A 24,258-nucleotide genomic window follows, 5' to 3' on the forward strand; every position below is an offset into this window, starting at 1 on the left:
GTAATTAATGCTATGGTCATTTTGAAGGTGCAATGGGTCATGAGGGAAGTGGTTGCAATTTGATCGAGTGGACCCCGTTCTCAAATTTCATACAAACAATATAGAGAGTTAACTGAAAAGAAAAAGTCTCCAAACTCATATTCAAGTCTAAGGAAGCAATAGAAGGTTTCTACTTTATATGTAAAACATTCACTTAAAGCTTGGGACTTCATCTTGTAAGTCTTAGATTCGAATCTTGTTAAGGATGTGGAGGAATATGGGACAGAAGATAGGCTACCTCCCATTTTGTAGCCCAAACACAATGTAGACTTCCAATTGAAACAAAATGTTGAAACAAAATGATATAGTTGTCTCTTGAGGATGAAAGTGTTCGAAAGAAGGACATTATGCAACAAAATATTTGGAGCAATTAGAACACATAAAAGAGTCAAGGCCTTTGATTTGAGTTGGTTGTCAAGCTCTTTGCTTTTTTTTTTTTTTTCTTATGACATAATATATGATTCGAAAAATATGTGACTCAATTTGTGAAAAAACATGATCATTCCATAGTAGCTCCATATTATGTGCTTTTCCTACATTCATACAATGTAGTAAAATGTCCTAATAACGTAGAAGCACATGATGAGAGATGTATTGGTCCACAAAAAAACAAAAATTATGGATATTTTTGGTGCACTGATGAGAAAATTGGGTTCATTTAGAACCATTTGTGTAATCAAATTTAATTATATGATGATAGGCATCAAACCAAAGTTAGAGATGCTAGGGATTAACTTACCTATGTGGTAGAGCAAAAGTTGTTGGTGTATTTTAACATTATTATATATTATTTTATTATTATCTTGGAAAAGAAGCATGTACCTTAGATTGGGTGATGCATCCACATTTAATCATGGTCATTCATTCATGTATTTGATAAATGCATAATTAATTATATAAATTTATCTTGGATCTAAGTATGTATTTACTTAATATATACATATCATATTTATTAAGTACATGGAGAATGAAGAGTCATTTTGTGTCTATAAATAGACTCTTGAAGTATTAGCACAATACCCCAATTTCTTCTTTTCATTCTCATCATATAATTTTGAGCCCAGAGAGTTTGACAAGCAAAGAAAGGTGTCTTTTTTGTGGAGCTTTGGACTCCTCTATTTGTGCAGACTTGGAGAGAGTCATATGATTCAGATCGGACTATTATATCCTAGGGGAGACAAGTCTTGAGAAAATTTGCTGCACCAGTTCGTGGGCTAAGCCAATAAACTATAGAGGGCTTGAATCTCCTTAAAGAGAGCGAGATATCCGTGCCTCAGCCTATTTGTGAATCGTGATTTATTTTTTTTATTTTTTATTTGTAAATTTATTATTTTTATATGATTAGTATTTCTAACAATTTTAAGGAGATTCAGTATGGAGCCTACAGTCCTTAAGAAATCGAGTGAAAATGTTGGAGATCGTGACAAGCCTTTTCGGTTTAGAGGAGCCCACTTCAAAAGATGGAAAGACAAAAAGGTTTTACATAATAAGTATGACACCAAGGAGGAAAAGGGTAAGATGTAATTCTGCAAGAAAATGGTAATACCAATAACGGTAATACCACAAAGGTAAATTTTATTACTTCCGAACATAATACTTTACCCAAAGGTTTTTTTCCTAAAAGAACCTTCAATTAAAGCCTAAGAGGAGAAATATGAAAAATAACAATAGACCTCATAAAATAAATTGGGGCTACCCTAATTAAAAGAATTTGAACCAAGGACCCCCTTACAAGTAAAACAACAATGTTTGTAATGTTTGTGGCAAAAGTGGGCTTATTACTCGAATTTGCAAATTTCGAAAATGTGGAACTATTCCTACCATATTGAGGGGTGGTGGGCAGACTCGGGTGCTAATAGGCATGTCTGTTATGATAAATCTTGGTTCAACGTGTACACTCCTTTTTGAGGTACCAAAAACTATGCTAAAAAATAATATTTTGAGACGAAAGATTCAAGTGAGGCTAATATTATTTTAGACATAAAAAATACAAGATTGTGTGTTTGTATATTTCTTGATCAGTCACATTATATTGACAAAATTTTGAATAAAGGTGACTATAATAATTGCAAGCATGGTACTACTCCTTTTGATTTAGGTAATCTCTTATTTCTTGTTAAGAATAAGAATAAAGTGGTTAATCAAGAGGAATATAATAGCATTATTGGTAGCCTGAGATATGCAACTGATTTACCTAAACCTAACATTACATATGCAATAGGAATACTTAGTAGGTTTTCGAGCAAGCTAGGAAGAGAACATTGGAATATTCTTGAACATGTAATGAAATATTTAGTTGGTACCAAAAAATTATGGCTTATCTTTTACTAAGTATCCTGTTATACTTGAAGGTTTTTGTGATGTTGATTGGAATACTTTGTCAGGTGATACTCACTCTACCACATATTATATTTTGACTTTAGGTGGTGGTGCTATTTGCTGGAAATCTAAAATACAAACAATAATTGCTAACTCAACTATGGAAGCTAAGCTTCTTACTTTAACATCAGCTAGTGAAGAAGCAAGTTGGTTAAGAGAAATGTTGTACGAAATCCCATTTTGGGAAAAACCAATACCACCTATCCTAATTAATTGTGATAGTATTATACAATTGGTAGAGTGAACAACCGTCGTTATAACGGTAAATCTAAACCCATAAAAAGAAAACACAGTACTGTGAGATCATATTTGAGTAGTGTTATAATTAGTGTGAGTTATATAAAATCTTCTGAAAATATTGCAGATCCATTAATTAAGGCCTTAGCAAGAGAAAGGGTCTATAATACATCGAGGGGGATGGGATTAAAGCCTGTATAATCATGAACCATGTATGAGGATACCCAACCCAAGGACCAGAGATCCTGTAATTGGGTTCAATGGGAAGAACGAATCATATAGTGGTCGTAAGAAATGCACTATTATTTTTAAAACTCATCCCTATGGTGTAAGTGCATTTATCCTGTAACAACGAATGTTGAGTCTTTTAAAACTCTTAATGATAATCTATATCTCTTACAAGTGGGGTGTTAGAGTTACAGGAGCACCCTTGACAGATTTCACCTATGTGAGCATGAGAATGGGGCCGCTCTCTATGAGAATTGAGCTTATTCTCAAATATGCTCATGAAACTGGGATAAGCACAAGGCCGAAACGTGCTGGCTATTAAAGCTCATGTCAACACTTGAGTGGTTATGTGCGAGTAGTAATACTTTATTTCCCTTAAGCAGTCATAGTTCAAGTTTGAGACCACTATTGACTCTGGAGTAAAGATTATTGTTCGTTAAGTTAAGGTTCAATGCATAGCACACCTTCATTATGCATAATTATTCATCTTTGTTTGTTAAACTCTCTACATGCATGATACATACATAATATTAAAATGAGGGGGGGGGGGGAGAGGAATTGTTGGTGTATTTTAATATTATTATATATTATTTTATTACTATCTCGGAAAAGAAGCATGTACCTTGGATTGGGTGATGCATCCACATTTAATCATGGTCTTTCATTCATGTATTTGATAAATGCATAATTAATTATATAAATTTATCTTGGATCTAAGTATGTATTTACTTAATATCTACATATCATATTTATTAAGTACATGGAGAACGAAGGGTCATTTTGTGCTTATAAATATACCCTTGAAGTATTAGTACAATACCCCAATTTATTCTCTTCATTCTCATCATATAATTTTGAGTCTAGAGAGTTTGACAAACAAAGAAAGGTGTTTTTTTTGGGAGCTTTGGACTCCTTTGTTTGTGCAGAATTGGAGAGTCATACGATTCAGATCGGGCTATTGTATCCTAGGGGAGACAAGTCTTGAGAAAACCTATTGCACCGATTCGTGGGTTAAACCAATAAACCGCAGAAGGCTTGAATCTCCTTAAAGAGAGCGAGATATTCGTCCTTCAGCCTATTTGTGAATCGTGATTTATTTTTTTATTTTTTATTTGTAAATTTATCACTTTTATATTATTAGTATTTCTAGCAAAAGTTGACTTCTTGTTTGTTTCATAGACAACGTTGATTGTGATATTCAACTAAATAAATTATTTTGGTAAGATTCTAGGTCTCATGGATTATGAATGTTTAGCTCATGTTTGACATAACCTATCAAACATGAAATTTGTAGGCTTCAATAATCACTACCAAACTACAATCTTTGGATATGCATTTTTTACCCAATACAATTGATATCAATGTGTAGTGATTGCAAGCTTTGCTTGATGCTAAACATTAAATAACAATTGGATGTAACATATGAAGATTATCCCATGCATAGAGTGAGTATGTAAACACTTCATGCTTCCCTAAGTTCAACATTGCTTCTACAAATGGCATGTTTAAAGGAATGTAATCATAAATGTTTTCATATAAAAATTTGTTGTTGGCTTTAAAAGATGCATATCAAAGAATCATACTCCGAAATAATTTGAAAGCATGTTAGAAAAATGATGGAAGATTATAATCTTCAAAACAATATGTAGTTATTAGTCTTTCTTCGCAAGAATGAAAAGTACATAGTGATGTGAGGGTAAGAATGCAACCTAATCCTAATGGTTATTTAAGGTTGCTTGAGTTTGTAGGGAACTACAACGAGCCAATTGCGAGAATTTGATAGAATGAGACAAAAATAGATGTTGAAACTTGATATGCTTCTTCAATACTCAACATTGCATTGACATGCAATGAGAAACATGAGATAAAGTTAATTTGTCATGTTTCCTAAATTACTCTATTGGTAAGCAATATATTTTTCTTGTGGAAGAATGAGCACTAACTATATATAGCCCATCTCTACAATTTTTATCTTCAAATTTAAAGGCTTTTTTTTTTTTTCATCAGTCCTTGCCAACCACAAGTCATTTTTCAAGTTAATGCATGGTAAGGTGCTTTTATGGATTAAAGCTTACTTTAGCCCGTAGGTTGCTTTCTCTGGCTTGAGGATAACCATTTTTGTCCTCACTAGTTTGATTGTTGTAAATATTATAACGAAAAGATGAGAGGGTATTATGAATACTCATTCTAGTTATTATAAAACATGTTAATTACTAATATAGTTTTTGATTAAAGTAAGATTAGACATGAGGGATTGTCCTAAAAAACAAAAAATCACAAGCATACACTTTGAAATAACTTTTCCTTAAGCCAATAAAGAAAAAAAAAACACGAACAAGGAATGAGTTGTTGGAGAAGAGGGTGAGAGGAGTTACTTGTATTGGTTATGGGTTTATGATTTTGACCATTGGTTGGGTTAATGTAATAATATAAAAACACACATTACTTTTTTTTTGAACAATGGTCTAAATAACTTTTTGTTTTTAATTTATAAGAACTTATTTTACTTGATCAAGATACCCTAGAAGTTGATTAGTAATTAAAATTGAATGCATTCATAGTTTTTTTTTTTTCTAAGTCTGGGTTATGTAAATCTCAACATAAATGATATTAATCATTTTTAAAGTTTAATAAAAAGATATGAATCTTCGAAAATATCAAAAACTCTACAAACCCTTCACCTTAACGAAAATTGATAAATCTCTTTAGATTTTTAAAATCTAACTTATCTTTCAAAACATTCAAGTTTTGAGGTATTGATATTTCTCATTGCATAGGGTAGTCTTTTTATTAAAAATAAAATAAGGCCTGTATCTTTTATCAAAATTTAGAAGAGATTTAAAAAATTTTTTGAAATCAATTTGTACATTTCTATTGACTAGGTGCATGAGAATTCTGAACTCTCAAAAAATATATGTATTTGAGGCCAAATAGAGAAGGGCAGTAGTGTAATTTGGACTTATCCAAGCTAATATCGACATGGAGGGCGGAGGGCTCTTCCCCCTCCAACGGCCACAAATGGCCTCTGCCTTCAACACACTGCAGCAGGATCACTTCCTCCCTGCGTCTTTACGTAAGTACTCTTCAACACTTAATGCATCTAAACTACTTCCCTTTTCTTCCCCTCTTCACACTTTCTGGACTCCCAAGCGCACACTACAACCGAGATTTTCTACGTCTAGAGCAAATGTTGCCCAAATTTACACAGAGCTCTCTACCCCAAGCGCCGAACTTGCAACCCGAACCACCAAATTTAGAAACAGAAAACAAAAAAGTTCTGGGACTTCTCGTCGAACTTCTGGAGACGAATGGTTAGACACAGAATCTGCGAAAACCCGTGTTAGTTCAGCGGTGGAGGAAAAGACTGAGAAGGGTTTCACAGGAAATGAACACTCAAGTAAGACCTTGGATTCTGGACAAAAGAGTGATATGGGTTCTGGCGCTCATGGGTTTTCTTCTCCGAGGTCTAAAAATGGAAATTCATCACTGAAATTTTCGAAAACTATGATTAGTTCTGTAGTAGTTAATGGAATGGATAGAATATCCAAGAACGACAATGATAATAAGGTGGGAGCGGAGAATATAGTAATGGGTTCTAAGAAAAAGAAGGTGGATTCGTCGGAAACTCGGTTTAGAGTTGCGTTGGATATGTGCTCAAAAAGAGGAGACGTTTTGGGTGCTATTAGGCTCTATGATTTGGCAAGAAGCGAAGGCGTCGAGGTGGGGCAGTACCATTATATGGTGCTTTTGTATCTTTGTTCTTCTGCAGCGGTAGGTGTTGTTACACCTGCCAAAAGCGGGAAAGGTGCTCGCACTTTGAATACATTGGACTCCATTGAAGCATGTGGTGTGGGTGAAATTGGGGACATGGTTGAGAAGAATTTTGGGGGCACTGGATCAAATATTGTCATTTCTAACAATCGGGGCTTGGTTGATTTAGGTAATAGTCGTGAAAATACTGATACAGTGGAGGTGAATTCTGATCATTTTCCAGTGGGAAAAATGAAACATGATGTAGGTAGCAGTTTGGATGGAAAAGAGTATGTTAATGGGAATGTGGACTCTAATTCTCATTCTTTGGATGATTTGAGAAAGGGTGTTGGTGATACATTTGTTATTGCAGAATACCGAAGCACTGGTCAAGGAGATGGAGATATTTGGGTTGGAGAAGATGTCAAGAAGTATGCACTCCAGAGGGGTTTTGAAATCTATGAGAGGATGTGTTTGGCTAAGGTGCCAATGAATGAAGCAATATTGACGTCTGTGGCTAGGTTGGCAATGTCGATGGGTAATGGTGATATGGCATTTGATATGGTAAAGCAAATGAAGCCACTGGGGATAAACCCCAGGCTACGATCCTATAGTCCTGCTCTGTCTACTTTCTGCAGTAGTGGGGACATTGATAAGGCTTTTTCTGTTGAAGAGCATATGCTGAAGCATGGTGTCTGTCCGGAAGAGCCTGACCTGGAAGCACTCCTAAGAATTAGTATAGGAGCTGGCAGAAGTGACAAGGTTTATTATTTGCTGCATAATCTTAGAACAAGTGTAAGAAAGGTCTCATCTTCTACTGCAGATTTGATTGAAACATGGTTCAAGAGCAAGATAGCTTCAAGAGTTGGAAAAAGAAAATGGGACCAGAGATTGATTAAGGAAGCAATAAAAAGTAGCGGTGGAGGCTGGCATGGGCAGGGTTGGTTGGGTAGAGGAAAGTGGACTGTTTCACACACGATTGTTGGATCCGATGGTTTATGTAAAAGTTGCGGAGAAAGATTGGCCTTGATTGATCTTGATCCAACAGAAACGGAGAATTTTGCTAAGTCGGTCGCATCTCTAGCTATAAGTAAAGAGAAAAATTCAACCTTTCAGAAATTTCAGGTAAGATAAATCCCAGCAAAATTCAAATTTCAGATGTGGATTTGATGAAGTGGAAAGAAAAAATTTTGTTCTGTGATTTTTTTTGTCATCATAGAAATGGTTGGATTACTATGGACCTTTTGAGGCTGTTGTAGATGCAGCTAATGTGGGCCTTTTAAACCAAGGGAGATTCATGCCATCAAAGGTAAGTTTTTTGATTGCTTAGGATAAATGCACTGAAATATAGAATATATTTCCTTTTCATTTTATTAATAACTGTCATGGTTTTCTTTTTATGGTGGAGTCTTTTAGATCAATGCTGTTGTTAATGGAATACGCCAGATGCTTCCTTCAAAGAGATGGCCACTTATCATTTTACATCACAAACGTGTCACTGGACGCAAAATGGATGAACCAGTAAATAAGGCAATAATTGAGAAGTGGAAGAGAGGTGATGCATTTTATGCAACGCCTACTGGTTCAAATGATGATTGGTGAGACCTAGATAATACTACATGGATTTTTTTGTCAGCAAAAATTCTATGCCAAAACACTTTTTATAAAGCACATGCATTTAAAATGCTATGGGTAATAAGCTGTGCTTCAGGTACTGGTTGTATGCAGCTATAAAGTTCAAGTGCTTGATTGTGACGAATGATGAGATGAGAGACCATACATTTCAGCTTTTAGGGAACAGCTTCTTCCCCAAATGGAAAGAACGACATCAAGTGAGTTATGCTATTTATAATTTTTTGCTTTTGAGCAGCCTTTTATTGCTCATAATTTTTAAGTTTGCCAAAAAATATATATTTCTGGTCATACTTTTTTTTGGATGTATTTGTCTGTGTCCAAGTTTATTTCTGGCATAATAATAAGAGCAATAAGTTTTTTTCTTGAATGTCATATGTTTTAGTATCTATGTACAGTGGAACAACCATTCCGGGTTAAAGGAGCATTTATTTTTTGAATTTCCTCTTTCAAAATATTTGTTGTAGCTTTTGTCTATCCTCAATACTGCTGCTTTTATTCTCTGGCAGATTCTGTTTCTAATAAATGGAGCTCTCTGTTATCCATATTTTGAAAGAAATTTTCAGTTCTTTTTTAAGATGACTATCTGAATAGTGAATTCTTGTGTGATTACTGATTCAGTTTGTTAACAAGTACTCTTTGTTCTCTTAATAATAAGGTACATTTCAGTTTTTCTGATACTGGTCCGGTGTTTCATATGCCGCCTCCTTGTTCTGTTGTAATTCAGGTCAGAATCCCTACTTCTCTGTTTGTGTGCACTGTGCTGGCATGTGCATTGATATACTGACTAGTTTGGAGTTAATTAACTTGGTAGAATTATGTGTTAATTGACAGGAATCGGAGAAAGGCCACTGGCACATTCCCATTGTATCAGAAAGTAATTCTGAAGGGGAGAGAACATGGTTGTGCGTCACTCGTGCTGTTCCACAGATGGGAAAGCAAGATTTTGCTCCTGGGCCCAAAGGTAATTGCTAAGTTCACTCACTCAATGGTTCCTTGCCCTAAATGTTTGGGTTTGGCAGCGTGAAATCTGATATGCTATTTTGGTCTTTCTATATGTCCTACATTTGGTGAGTTATACACTTCTGTTATTGAGATAAAGATGTCTGTATTGGTGTTAGCACTCGAGGAGTCCACGGGTAATCTTGATACACATGGGTGAGCATCAACTTGACCTAAAAGCTTAAGCCTATTGGGTCTTGGGTCCAACCATGTATATAAGCATCCAATCATCCACTCAATTTTTTCAATGTGGGACAAACTAACAAGTGGAATTTTCAATGATCTCCCCCTCACTTGTCAGTTCCAACTACTTCCCCTTGAACGGAAATCATCTCCCTTATGGTAGTAAGCCCAATTCTCTAACAGTTGCTCAAGTGGGCCTTGACATCGCGCCTTACTTGTCTCAGATTGCATTCCACGTGCCTCCGAACCTATCCTGTTGGTCCTCCGAACCCTATTCTAATCCATCTTCCAAGCCTAGATGACCCTTCTTGGTTTCGATTACACACTTGGTCCTTCAACTATTAGCACGTTAGAAGAATTAGTTTCACGCTTCAACTTTTTTACGATATCACTCACCTAGAGTTCTAAACCATCAGCTTTGATACCACTTGTTAGCACCGGATGAGTCTATAGATGGGCTTTATACACATGGGTGAACACCAACTTGACCCAAAAGTTTAAGCCTATTGGGTCTTGGGTCCAACCATGTATATAAGCATCCATTATTCACTTAATTTTTTCAATGTGGGATAAACTCACAAGTGGAATTCTCAACAATCTCCTTCTCACTTGTGAGTTCCAACTGTTCCCCCTTGAACGGAAACTGTCTCCTTTATGGGAGTAAACCCAATTCTCCAACAGTGGTTTAAGTGGGCCTTACCACTGCACCTTACGTGCCTCGGATTACATTCCAAGTACCTCTGAACCAATCCTACTTCCCACGTTTTGACCCTATTCAGATCCATCTTCTAGGCCTAGATGATCCTTATTGGCTTTGGTCACACGCTTGGTCCTCAACTGTTAGCACATCAGGAGAATTGGCTTCACGCCTCGATTTTTTTTTTTTTTTACGATGTCACTCACCCAGAGTTACGAACTGTTGGCTCTGATACCACTTGTTAGCACCAGAGGAGTTTATGGATGGACTTAATTCACATGAGTGAGCACCAACTTGACCTTAAGTGTGATGGGAAGAAACGAGACTTACTGAAAAATGGCACAAGCACAACCGGAAGTTCTTTCTCTCCCAATTAATAAAATTAGTTCTTATGATATGACAATAGCACAAAAATATATATTTTCAGCAGCACAAAATCAGCCCAAAGATGATCACAAATAGCAATCACACGAGACACACAATTTTACATGGAAAACCCTTTCAAATCAAAGGGTAAAAACCATGGAACTTAAGATTCCACTCTAAAACTTCACTATGATAAAAGTATGTGTACTAGATCTCAATTTTCAGCTATTACAATGAGTACATAACTCTATTTTTAACTAGCAACAAGAGATCTTAAAAATCAAATAGGGAAAGGTGAGAATTTCACAAAAAAACGTGGTTACTGTTCAAACCCAATATTTGATGCTACAGTGTTTGGACGACCAATCCGACCGTTCAAAATCAGCATCCATGAGTCCTCCATCGACTGACCAAAAATTAGCTCAATCGGACCACAGATGACCCTCCAATCGTCGATTGATCAAAACTGCGCACTATAGCAAAAGGCCAGATTTTCTCAACATGGTTCTCCCTTTTTTTGCTGCACACTCTCTCTCACTTTTATGATGGAATTCTATACGGCCAAACCTAATTTTCTTTTGCTTAAATAAGGTGTAAAAAGGCCTCTGGAAAAAAAAAAAACCCAACAAAGAGCCCAAAGAAAATAGGCTAAAGGGTTGAATTTCTCCACATAGGAGGGATACCCAAACCCAACAAATCTCCCCCTCCCAACTATGTGGAGGTGCTCGCCATCCAAGCGATCAAGCAACAAGTTTCAAACTTTTCTCTTGGTAAGACTTAGTCAACAAATCAACATCATTATCATTGGTATGATTTTTCTCGAGTTGTAGCAGTTTAGCATCTAGAACATCTCGTATCCCAATGATACGTTACATCAATATGTTTAGACCTAGCATGAAAGGTCGAATTCTTATCAAGATGAATAACACTTTGGCTATTACAAAATAACACATACCTCTTCTGTATAAAGCCAAGTTCTTGCATAAATCTCTTCATCCAAATCAACTCCTTGCACGCTTCGGTCACTGCAATAAACTCTGATTTAGTAGTGGACAAAGCAACACATTTTTGCAATCTAGATTGCCAAGCCACAACTCCCCTTGCAGAAGTGATCAAAAAACCCGAAGTAGATTTTCTGGAGTCAATATCTCTAGCCATATCAAAATTTGTATATCCAACTAGAACCGGTTTCTCATTACCAAAACAAAGTTTCAAGTTGGAGGTATCTTGAAGATATCTTATAATCTACTTCACTGCATTCCAATACTCTCTACTTGGGTTAGAAAGAAACGAACTTGATTGTACCAACAAAATAGGCCAAGTCAGGTCTTGTGCATACCATTGCATACATCAAACTGCTCACGGCTGAAGCATAAGGAACTTTCTGCATGTCTTCCTTCTTTTTGTTTGTGGAAGGACTTTGCTTGACACTCAATCTAAAGTGTGTAGCAAGAGGAGTGCTCACCATTTTAGCTTTGTTCATATTTAACCTTTGAAGTACTTTTTCAATGTACTTCTCCGATGATAACCATAACTTCTTGGCCTTTCTATCACATGTTATCCTTATACCTAGGATTTGCTTTGCTGGTCCCAAGTCCTTCATCGCAAAGGACTTAATTCTTGCTTCAATATGTCAATTCTAGAAGCATTACAACCAACAATAAGCATATTATCAACATAAATAAAATCATTATCAAAGAATTTCTAAACAAAAACACAATGATCAGAAGTAGTCTTCTTATAGCCATGCTCCCCCATATCAGACTCAAACTTCATATTACCATTGTCTTGGAGCTTGCTTTAATCCATACAAGCTCTTATTCAATTTGCATAGATAGTCCTCTTTTCCTTGTGCACTAAAACCCTCTAGTTGCTCCATGTAAAGCTCTTCTTCCAAGTCACCATGAAGAAAAGCAGTTTTCACATCCTTCAACCTCTAAATCATAGTAGGCTGCCAAACTCAATATAGTTCTGATTGAGGACATATTTACAACTGGCGAATATTTCCTCAAAATCAATCCCCATTTTTTGGCTAAAACCCTTATCGACCAATCTGGCTTTGTATTGTGGACTTGAAGAATTATCATCTTGCTTCAACCTGTAAAGCCACTGATTTTTCAAAGGTCTCTTACCCTTAGGCAATTTCACCAGCTCAAATATATGGTTGTCATGCAAAGATTTAAGTTCATCTTTCATAGCATCAACCTACTGATCTTTGTAGTCACTTTCCATAGCCTTTTCATAACACTTTAGTTCTCCTCCATTAGTTAATAAAACATACTGGTTAGAAGAATACCTCATAGAAGGCTGTCGGTCTCTAGTAGACCTTCGAAGTGGAACTGCTGGTGAATTCATAGGTGCTTGGGGTTGATCATCCCCAACATCATCCATGGGAGCATTAAGTTCACCTATACCTTGTTGATCATCATCAACATCTTCTTGCATGTCATTCTCAATTGGATTAGGCAAAGGGTTAAAGGAATTGGATCCATATCGGTCAAGTTATCACTGCTCTTTGGATTTATCTTCTCTGCTTTGTCAATATCTTCAATGGTCTGATCCTCAATGAGAGCTACATCTTTGCTTCTGACAAGCTTCTTTTCAACTGGATCATATAACTTGTACCCAAATTCTTTTTGACCATAACCAAGAAAAACACATTGATGAGTCTTGGCATCTAACTTTGACCTCTCATCCTTTGGAACATGTACAAATGCCTTGCAACCGAACACACGTAGGTGATCATAAGAGACGTCCTTGCTAGACCAAACTTTATCTGGAACATCATTCTGCAAAGGAACACTAGGAGACAAATTAATCACATGTGCCACTGTATGTAAGGCTTCGATCCAAAATGATCTGGGCAACTTTGCATCTAAAAGCAAACATCTCTCTCAATCATTGTCCTATTCATTTTTTCAACCAGGTCATTCAATTGTGGTGTCTTAGGAGGTGTCTTCTGATGTTTGATTCCCTGCAGTCGACAGTACTTATCAAATGGTCCACTATATTCACCACCATTGTCAGAACGAATGCACTTCAATTTCTTCCTTGTTTGCCTCTTAACTGAAGCTTGAAATTGTTTAAACGCATCAAGTACTTGGTATTTTTTTTTCAAAGCATAGACCCAAAGTTTTCTTGAATGGTCATCAATAAAAGTCACGAAATAAAGTGCACCACTATGTGACCTTACCTTCAAAGGACCACAAACATCGGAATGCACCAACTCTAGAAAATCTGATTTTCTTGAAGGAGGGTGACACTTGAATAAGACTCTTTTCTGTTTTCCATCCAAGCAATGAGCACAGTTCTTCAGTGTAACGCTCATCAAACCAGAAAGTTGATTCTTCCTCACTAAACAGTTAAGCCCCTTTTCACTCATGTGACTAAGTCGTTTATACCACAACTCAGTTGAGTTTTCATTTTCTATCACATTAACAATGCCTTTGGAAATTGAAGCCTGCATCAAATACAAATTGAACACTTCTTTCCTTGAGCTATAACCAAGGAGCCTTTAGTCAATTTCCATTGACCCTCATTTAGGTGTTACAAAATCTCTCATCATCGAGCTTTCCTGCTGAAATAAATCAAAAGATATTTGGTGCATGCTAGACATTTCTGAGCTTTAGCTTTGCTCCATTGTTAGTCTCCAAATTGACATCTCCCATGCCAACAACCTGTGACAAGCCGTCATTACCCATCTTCAGTACCCCGAAATTACCAAGCGTATAAGATGTGACGAATTCCTTCCGTGAAGTGACATGAAGTGAAGCACTAGTATCTATCACCCAACTTGATGAGTCATATTCTCATCACAAACGACCACCAGATTATCAAAGGTAGTAGTGGCAACACGATCAGTACTTTCGACATCTTTCTTCTCTTTAACACTACCACCCTTGTTCTCTTTCCTCCATTTGTAACAGTATTTCTTGATATGGCCCATCTTGCCACAATGATGACACTCAAGATTTTATATCTTGATTTTGACTTACTTCGGCTTTTATCTCTATCCTTTTCGCTTCTGTATTTACTTGTCCCCTTATTTTTAGTTACTAAAACCTCAGACGGTGATGAATAACCCTGAGACCTCCTTCTCATTTCTTCATTCAACACACCATTCTTGGCAAATTCCATAGTCACAATGCCATTGGGAGCAGAATTAATAAGTGAAACCCGAAATGTTTCCCAAGACTCCGGTAGGGTAGCAAGCCACCAAAGCCCTATAATTTCATCATCAAAATTAAAGCCCATACCAAGTAACTGATTCATAACTCCTTGAAATTCATTCAAATGACTAGCCATAGATGTCTCTTCTTTATATTTTCAGTTGCATCATCCTTTTAAACAAGAATAACTTATTATTGTCAGTCTTTGAAGCATATAAGTTTTCAAGTTTGGTCTACAGAGTACGTGCATGTGTCTCTTGATCAATGTGAATGTAAACATTTTCCTCAATAAATTTTCGAATAAAACCACACACTTGTCGATGCTCAAACTTGCATTCCTCATCAGTCTTAAATTTAGGCTTTTGAGTAGCAAAAACAAGAAGATGCAAAGCCTTCACAAATAAAAGGTCTTTCATTTTATTTTGCCACAGTTAATAATTTGTGCCATTCAAAAGAATCATTCTACTTGTGCTAACATCCATAATTATACAAGAACACTGAACCTTGGTCTGATACCACTTGTTAGCACCGGAGGAGTCCATGGGTAGTCTTGATACACATGGGTGAGCACCAACTTGACCTAAAAGCTTAAGCCTATTGGGTTTTGGGTCCAATTATGTATATATGCACCCAATCATCCACTCAATTTTTTCAATGTGGGACAGACTAACAAATGGAATTCTCAACAATTTCCCTCTCACTTGTGAGTTCCAATTGCTCCCCTTTGAATGGAAACTATCTCCCTTATGGTAGTAAGCCCAATTCTCCAAAAGTTGCTCAAGTGGGCCTTACCACTGCGCCTTATATGTCTCGGATTGTATTCCATGTGCCTTCGAACCAATCCTACCTCCTATGTCTTGACCCTATTCGGATGCATTTTCCAAGCCTAGATGATCCTTATTGGTCTTGGTCACACACTAGGTCCTTCAACTGTTAGCACGTCAGGAGAATTAGTTTCACGCTTCGAATTTTTTGCGATGTCGCTCGCCTAGAGTTATGAACCGTCGGCTCTGATATCACTTGTTAGCATCAGAGGAGTCTGTAGATGGGCTTTATACACATGGGTGAACACCAACTTGACCCAAAAGCTTAAGCCTATTAGGTTTTGGGTCCAACCATGTATATAAGCACCCATCATTCACTCAATTTTTTCAAAGTGGGACAAACTCACAAGTGGAATTCTCTACAATTGGAACTATGCATGGTCATTACAAATATATGGGGTGAATCTTCATAAATCCTATTTCACCATTTTTAATGCAATCAAGGCTATCTTCTTTCTTAAATTAGTTTTATTGCGTCTTTCTTATTGCCTCAGCTTACATTCTTGTTGCCTTGTTGGTCTTTTACTTGTCCTTAATTTTTTGGTAAAGAAAAACCGAATTCATTCGCATTTTTGGCAAAAGAAAAAATGTAGGAATGAAGGAATTTTGAAAGTTACACGGGCTAAAACGGAAGCTATATAATCAATTGGTGAGGTTTTGTATTTTAAGTACATGACTATAATTGTAAGTTAGGTATATAAGATGGAAGGAAAGATCTATAAACTTGTTTAGATAAGAGGATGGCATGGTAAGTATGCAGATCAAGTAAGTGGTTAAATTTTTCTAGGAGGTGGGGTGGGGTTCAAAAAGCTCCAGTAAAGGATGATGAGGTTAGGGAGGCGGAATGGTTTTTTTACTTTTTACAAATCAGAAAAAGGGCGGGGTTTGAAATAATTATTTGAATTGATTCTCTTGTAGTTGACTTATATTTAGGACATGAAGGTTTTAAAATATTGGTCTTTATAGTTAGATTAATCGGATTATCCGAAATAAGATTAGCTTTGGAAAGGATGAAAACAGGAAACACTTGGAAGTTTGAAAGTACATGGACGGTGGCAGCATTTTTATGGGAGATTCAAACATAAATAAATAAGTTTGGAACAAAATTGAGTCTAATATATGGAACAGGAGCATTAGAAAATTGTGATTGTTGCTTTTTGTGAGGACTTTTTATTTTTTTGTTCCAACAAGACAGCGACTCAAACCTCTTTTTTTTTAGAGAAGTCTGCTTGGGAGACCAGCCTTGGAATCTATTTTTAAGTAATGGATGGATTAGTTTATAGGGGAAAATATGACCTTTAGAAGGTACTTATTGGCTTTAAAAAGTGTATTTTAGGGTCTGAGGGAAATTATGTGGTGTTAGAAAAGAAACATTGCATACTGGATACATTGATAGGATTTGGAACATGTATGATAGTGCTGTAATGAAATGAACTCACAAACAAATGGAGGAGAGAAGATTTTAATCAGAGTTGGACTTTACCTTTGTGCTTTGGTTGTGGATGAATTTACTAGGCGTATTCAAGATTAGTAACAGTGAATTTAAATTTGAAATTATGGAGGGAGCTGGTGAAACTGAAGGTCTGTACACTTGTCCATGAACAGTTTTATTTTCCATTTCCAGTTTTAATTAAATAAATGTCGCCTTGATTTCCAGTTTTCCAAGATTTGTATAGAAAATCTGGAAAATGACTCTTTGTTTTCCAAGTTTTCTATAGCCCCATCTGGAACTTAGAAAATATGAGGGAAAGAAAAGGAAAACATAAAGGAGTCCAATTTCTCATGTTTGGTTATCAAGGGAATTCAAAAGGAAAATAGAAAATATATCAAATCAATGAATAAAAATTTGGTTTTATATATCACTCATTTAATTTTACTTAATTTTTGATTATGTTAGAACAAACTTTCATTTTTAGTAGTATTTGATATAAAGAGAAAAAAAAAACAATGAAAAATGAGTTTCCTTCTCATTTCCTTTCCTTTTCTTTCCCCACAAAATCCTTGATTCAAACAGATCGTATGTAAATGTGAAAAACTGGAAGCTAAGGTGGCATTTTTGTAATTCTCTAAAAAATAAAAAATGGAAAATTAAACTGGTTTTCACAACTGAACAGGCCCCAAAGGTTTTGAAAATGACTTTTGGGTGTTTGGTTCAGCAGGTTGGCCCGCATTTGGATTACAGGGTATCGGCTCACACAAAGCCTTGGGTTCCGTTTGCTTGGAGTGTGGGCACACAAATCTCTTTTTCCACTAAGACTATTGGTTCGTTGGGTATATTGTCTTTTATTGGGTGTTTGTTTCTTATAAAGTCAAAGGTTGCTGTTGAAATCCCGAGTATCCTTGACAATATTGAGTAAATTAGGAAAGTGAGTAAATGTAGAAAATTGTGTATTATTCTGTAGGGATATTGTTTCCTTGTTTAGAGTCTTTGTTTGTATTATATATTGTAAGATTGGGATGTATGTATTTTAAGAATTCAAGAAATATTGAAATTGAATTCCGCTCACATGGTATCAGAGCCAGGTTTTCTCAACCTTAGCTAACGATGGCTAGCATCACTAGCAGAGGGTCAAGCTCTTCTGGAAAACCCGACGGGGATTTGGAGGCTACATCTGCTGGGGGTTTGAATGGGTTGGACAATACAACCTTTCCACTCTCAGTGGAGAAATTGAACGAAAAAAAGTTCCGTGAATGGGCTCAATCTATAAAATTGGTGATTGAACGAAAAGGGAAACTGGGTTACCTTTCCGGCGAATGGAGGAGACCAGACCCTACCGATGCTGTCGCCTTGCAAAAATGGAGGTCCGGAAACTCCATAGTCACGACTTGGCTCGTCAATTCAATGAAGCCGGCGATCGGAAAAATCTACATGTTCTTGCCTATGGCGAAGGATGTCTGGGACGCCGTTCATGAAACCTACTCTGATGTCGACAGGTATTCGCAAATCTTCGAAATCAAAACCCGATTGTGGCAGATGAGGCAAGGTGATAGAGGTTTCACGGAGTATTTCATGGAGATGACCCATCTCTGGCAGGAGCTCGATTTGAGCATCGAAAAGGATGGGAGTGCTCTGGCGACAGCACGCGATACGGGAGGAGGCTTGAAAACGAACGGGTCTTCGAGTTCTTGGCTGGCCTCAATCGAGATTTAGACAACGTGCGGGGACGAATCCTCGGCCGGAGACCTTTGCCTTCAACCCGAGAAGTATTCGCCGAGGTAAGGAGGGAGGAGAGCAGGAGACGAGTGATGCTGAGGCCCCAAGGAGATCGTATCGGGCCGGACCTGTCCGTCCAAAATCTGAGTACAAATGGGAATGGGCCGAATCCCAATGGGCCTGACATCTCAGCCCTTATATCAAAAGGCCCTCCAGGATTCGGGCAAAGATCACAAAAAGGTAAAATATGGTGCGAGCACTGTCGAAAGCTAGGTCATTCAAAAGATACTTGCTGGGAGATTCATGGAAAGCCTACAGATTGGAAGTTGAGACAATATAAAAAAAATCGTGGGTATCAGGCTACTACTGACAATTCAATTGAAAAATCACAAGGTGAAAAAATCAATAATACCACTCCAAGTGGTGTATTTAGTCCTGAGCAGTTGGATCAGCTATATAAAATGTTTTCCTCAATTCAAACATCGGGTCAGTCTTCCACTGGTTCTCTAGCTCACCGAGGTAATTTTTTGTCAGTCCTAAATACTATATCCCATTACAAATCACTATGGATAATTGACTCGGGTGTATCTGATCATATGACTGACTCTTATTAATTGTTCTTATCCTATTCACCATATACTGGAAATCTGAAAGTAAAAATTGCAGATGGATCTCTATCACCTATTGCTGGCAAAGGAAGTATTCGCATATCTGATTCTATAACTTTAAAATCTGTCCTGCATGTTCCTAAGCTATCTCGCAACTTGTTATCCATTAGCCTGTTGACAAAAGATTCTAATTTCTTTTCTAAATTTGTTTCATCTCCTTGTGTTTTCGAGGACCTATCTTCGGGAAAGACGATTGGCAGTGCTAAGGTGTGTGAGGGACTCTACTACTTTGAGGAGGCAAATACGAGTGAACAATGTAATACTGCAATTTGTGATTCTGCATCTATTTCTAGAGATAGGGAACTTTTGTTATGACATTCTAGGATGGGTCACCCAAATTTTCAATATTTAAGACGTTATTTCCTTCTATTTGTTTAAATAAAACGTCTTTTGATTTTCAATGTGAAGTTTGTGAGCTTGCAAAACACTAGCGTAATTCTTTCTCAAAAGTCACATACAAACCATCCCGCCCATTCACTATGATTCACAGTGATTTGTGGGGATCCTCACGCTCCCCTAATCGCACTCATACAAAATGGTTTGTTACCTTTATTGATGATCATACTCGTATTTGTTGGGTCTACTTGTTGAAAGATAAAACGGAAGTCTGGTATATTTTTGTCAGTTTTCACTCCATGATTCAAACACAATTTCAAATTCACATTCAAATTCTATGTACTGATAATGGTACAGAATATTTTAATGATATTATGGGAAATTATCTTCAAGAAAGTGGAATTGTACACCGGAGTTCTTGTGTGGATACCCCTCAACAAAATAGGGCCGCTGAATGAAAAAACAGACATATACTTGAAGTAGCTCGGGCATTGATGTTCACTACAAATATGAAGAACTATTTTTGGGGCGATGCTATCTTAACAGCTACACATCTCATTAATCGAATGCCGAGTCGGGTTCTTTCCTTTACAATTCCTTTCCAAAAATTCCAGGAATATTTTCCTACCTCTCGACTCCACTCCAGTCTTCCTCTAAAAATCTTTGGATGAACTGCATTTGTTCATGTTCATGCTCACAATCAAGATAAATTGGAACCTCGTGCCATTAAATGCGTCTTTATTGGTTACTCTCATACCCAGAAAGGTTACAAATGTTATGACCCAGTCTCCAAAGAAATGTTTGTTAGCCTTGATGTCACTTTTTTTGAAACCACTCCTTATTTCTGGAAGCCCGGGGGAGAAGTAGAGTGAAGATCGGTTCTTTGATTTCTTTACTACTGAATCTATGCCATCTAATGAGTCTCCCATTGCTTCTTTCCCTGACCCATCTATTGCGTCTCCCATTGCATGTCCTGACCTACCATATACAAATGATCACTTAAACTCAAGGGGAGATACGAAAAAACAAAAGGAAATACTTGTTTACTCTAGAAAGCCAAAAACAAAGCACAAGGAGAATCTCATACCCGAGGCACTAAAAGAGTTGGAACCGGTGATAGCTTTGAGCAACCATGAGTTGACGCCCAGTCCTGATCAGGTAATCATTGATCATGAGCTTTCTTCTGATAAGTCCACACCTGATGACATAATTTTACCCATTGCAGTCAGAAAACAAACTAGGTCATGTACTCTATATTCCTAGTGAAAATACATGTCCTATAAAACTCTGTCTACAGGGTATCGTACTTTTACCTCTAACCTTGACAAGATAAAAATTCCAAAAGATATTCAGGAAGCTCTGGAAAGTCCTGAATGGAGGGAAGCCGTTATGGAAGAAATGTGGGCTCTTGAAAAAAATGAAACTTGGAATGTTATGAACCTACTGAGTGGAAAGAAACCAGTTGACTACAAATGGGTTTTCACAGTGAAATATAGAGCTGATGGGACAGTTGAACAATATAAAGCCAGACTTGTTGCAAAAGGATTTACATAGACTTACGACATTGACTACACAGAGACATTTGCACCAGTGGCAAAACTAAACACAGTTCGGGTACTCCTGTCATTAGCAGCCAACTTAGATTGGCCACTACAGGAACTAGACATTAAGAATGTATTTCTAAATGGTGAGCTAGAAGAAGAAGTTTACATGACTAAACCACCAGGATTCAGTAAGAAAGGTGAAGAAAACAGAGTATGCAAACTCAAGAAGTCCTTGTATGGACTCAAGCAATCCCCTAGAGCATGGTTTGACAGATTTTCAAAGGTAATTAAAAATCAAGGTTATCAACAAGGGCAATCAGATCACACTATGTTCTTCAAACAGTCTGAAAATGGTAAGAAAACAATTTTGATAGTATATGTTGATGATATAGTATACAATGGAGATGGAAAGATTAAAGAGAGTCCTAGTTGCTAAATTTGAATTTAAAGACCTGGGACAAATGCGATACTTCTTGGGAATGGAAATTGCTAGATCAAAGAAAGGTATCAGTGTCTCTCAGTGAAAGTATATCCTTGATCTTCTAACCGAAATTGGCATGCTTGGATGCAAACCTAGTGAAACCCCGATTGAAGCAGTAAAGAGGGTCGAAGAATGTGGAATACCAGTTAAAAGAGAAAGGTATCAGAGATTGGTTGGTAAACTAATTTACTTATCGCACACTAGACCTGACATTGCATTTGCGGTAAATGTTGTAAGTCAACACATGCATTCACCGAAAAAGACTCATCTAGATGCTGTGTATAAGATCCTTAGGTACTTTAAGGGTTCTCCAAGCAAGGGACTCTTCTTTAAAAAATGTGAAAGCAAGGAAGTGGAAATCTTCACAGATGCGGATTGGGCAGGATTGGCAGAAGACAGAAGGTCAACCCCAATTGAAGCAGTAAAGAGGGTCAAAGAATGTGGAATACCAGTTGAAAGAGAAAGGTATCAGAGATTGGTTGGTAAACTAATTTACTTATCGCACACTAGACCTGACATTGCATTTGCGGTAAGTGTTGTAAGTCAACACATGCATTCATCGAAAAAGACTCATTTAGATGCTGTGTATAAGATCCTCAGGTGCCTCAAAGGTTCTTTAGGCAAGGGACTCTTCTTTAAAAAAATGTGAAAGCAAGGAAGTGGGAATCTTTACAGATGTGGATTGGGCAGGATTTAGCAGAAGACAGAAGGTCAATCACTAGATATTGCACCTTTGTATGGGGAAATTTGGTAACTTGGAGGAGTAAAAAACAGAATGTTGTGGCTCAAAGTAGCGCTAAAGCTAAATTCAGAGCAGTTGCACAGGGGATATGTGAAGGACTATGGTTACGGAAACTCTTGGAAGAGCTACACATTTCAGTGAAATTTCCTATCAAACTCTATTGTGACAACAAAGCAGCCATCAGTATCTCTCTCAATAAAGTTCAACATGACATGACTAAACATGTGGAAGTGGACCGACATTTTATCAAATAGAAGGTTGGAGAAGGAATCATCTGTATGACTTATGTACCTACCAAGGAACAAACTGCACATATCTTTACGAAAGGGTTAGCATGACAGAACCTTGACGATTTCATTAGCAAGTTGGATATGATTAATACCTATGATCCAACTTGAGGGAGAGTGTTGAAATCCTGAGTATCCTTGACAATATTGAGTAAATTAGGAAAGTGAGTAAATGTAGAAAATTCTATATTATTTTGTAGGGAGATTGTTTCCTTGTTTAGAGTCTTTGTTTGTATTATATATTGTAAGATTGGGATGTACATATTTTAAGAATTCAAGAAATATTGAAATTGAACTCCGCTCACTGTCGCACTGTTTTTTATTTATCACGCTAAAGCCCATCTTCTTTGTCTCTTCTTGCTTTAAGGCCTTTAACCTAAATTGGGTTTAGTAGAACTTATAGAAAAGTTTGTGCAATGCTATGAAGCTGTTTGATGTGGTTGGTATTTGTAACAATTCTCTCAGTTGGGTAAGTCTATACTGTTGTAGGATGTTCCTCTCCTTTGTGTGTGCTGAACCTCTTCCCCCCCCCAGCCTCCCACAAAAAAAATCCTCTTGGAAGTTGCACAAAGTGAAGCTTCTAACCCCATGTTATTGTTGTTCTAAGAAGTTTCATTTGTTTCCAGTTTGTTTTTTCTGCGGGAGATTAATCCAACTTGAGTAACTTTGTCCTCAATTTATTGCTTTTCTAACAAGTTCTGTTTTTGTCCATTTTGTTTTTGCCATCTGAAGTCAGTCTAACTTGTGTATCTTTTTTCTTTTCCCAAGTTTATTGTTTTCCTAACAAGTTCCATTTTATCCATTTAGTTTTTTTCCAAAAATCAGTCTAAATTTAGTAATTGTTCTCTGTCTCCAAGTCATTCTTTTCCAAACAAGTTCTTTTCCTCCAATTTGCTTTTGCCATCTTAGATTAGTCAAACTTGGAGAATTGGCTTACTCTCTAGATAAGCCAGTGTGCATTTGAGTTTGAGATTGTAAGTTCCTGCTGAGCTTGTTCCATGATTCTCATTTTCCTTGAGATGTGATGTCTATTTTCTTTTATGGTCATGATCATGATGTATCAACAGATATTCGGCCACTTATGCTTGTTTCTCTTCAATGTCTGAATTCATGCTATCTGTATTTGTTTATTGCATTTTCCCTTCTCCCACTGCTATTTCTATTGAAATTTCGAGTACATTTTGATAAATAATACATCTTCACCACACAGAGGAATGTGCAGGCTCAAAAATTCAACCCAAATCTGGGGCGAAGCCTTCTCTGGCAAATTATGGCAATCAAGAAAATACTAAAACCTCACCTCAGGAACTCTACAGAAATCTCAGAGATGTTCTTTCAGACTCTCTGCCCTCGAATCATCATACCATCCTATTTGACATTGAAGCTGCAGAGGAAGTTGGTAGTTGTGTAATTGATTTTCAAATATGACTTGATGTTGATAATGTTTGGGATGTTCAGCCACTTGTGCACTGGCAAAGTGATTCCGATCTGAAACCTTCCCACAATCAAGTTAATAGACTATACAACTGAAAATTTTTTG

General features: G+C 36.9%; 1 protein-coding gene across 2 annotated transcripts; it reads left to right on the forward strand.

Annotated features, from left to right (window-relative positions):
• The first annotated feature begins 5,864 nt into the window (after window positions 1–5,864).
• LOC131158834 (proteinaceous RNase P 1, chloroplastic/mitochondrial-like) lies at window positions 5,865–24,258 on the forward strand. Of its 2 annotated transcripts, none has more exons than XM_058113741.1 (7): window positions 5,865–7,758; window positions 7,853–7,942; window positions 8,050–8,231; window positions 8,345–8,465; window positions 8,924–8,992; window positions 9,100–9,229; window positions 23,929–24,258. In XM_058113741.1, exons 1-7 carry the CDS (start codon window positions 5,902–5,904, stop codon window positions 24,144–24,146), a joined length of 2,667 nt encoding a protein of 888 aa, XP_057969724.1. In that variant the 5' UTR covers window positions 5,865–5,901; the 3' UTR covers window positions 24,147–24,258. The 2 variants fall into 2 exon arrangements, with proteins under 2 accessions (XP_057969724.1, XP_057969725.1); XM_058113742.1 differs by having other exon boundaries at window positions 23,941–24,258.

This window comes from Malania oleifera, chromosome 6, assembly GCF_029873635.1.
Source record: "Malania oleifera isolate guangnan ecotype guangnan chromosome 6, ASM2987363v1, whole genome shotgun sequence".
Taxonomy (NCBI): domain Eukaryota; kingdom Viridiplantae; phylum Streptophyta; class Magnoliopsida; order Santalales; family Ximeniaceae; genus Malania; species Malania oleifera.

Coding starts and splice junctions, on each gene's coding strand:
- LOC131158834 (XM_058113741.1), top strand. CDS start 5,902: ATGGCCTCTGCCTTCAACACACTGCAGCAGGATCACTTCCTCCCTGCG. Junction 7,943..8,049: donor GGAGATTCATGCCATCAAAG/GTAAGTTTTTTG, acceptor GGAGTCTTTTAG/ATCAATGCTGTTGTTAATGG. Junction 8,466..8,923: donor AATGGAAAGAACGACATCAA/GTGAGTTATGCT, acceptor CTTAATAATAAG/GTACATTTCAGTTTTTCTGA.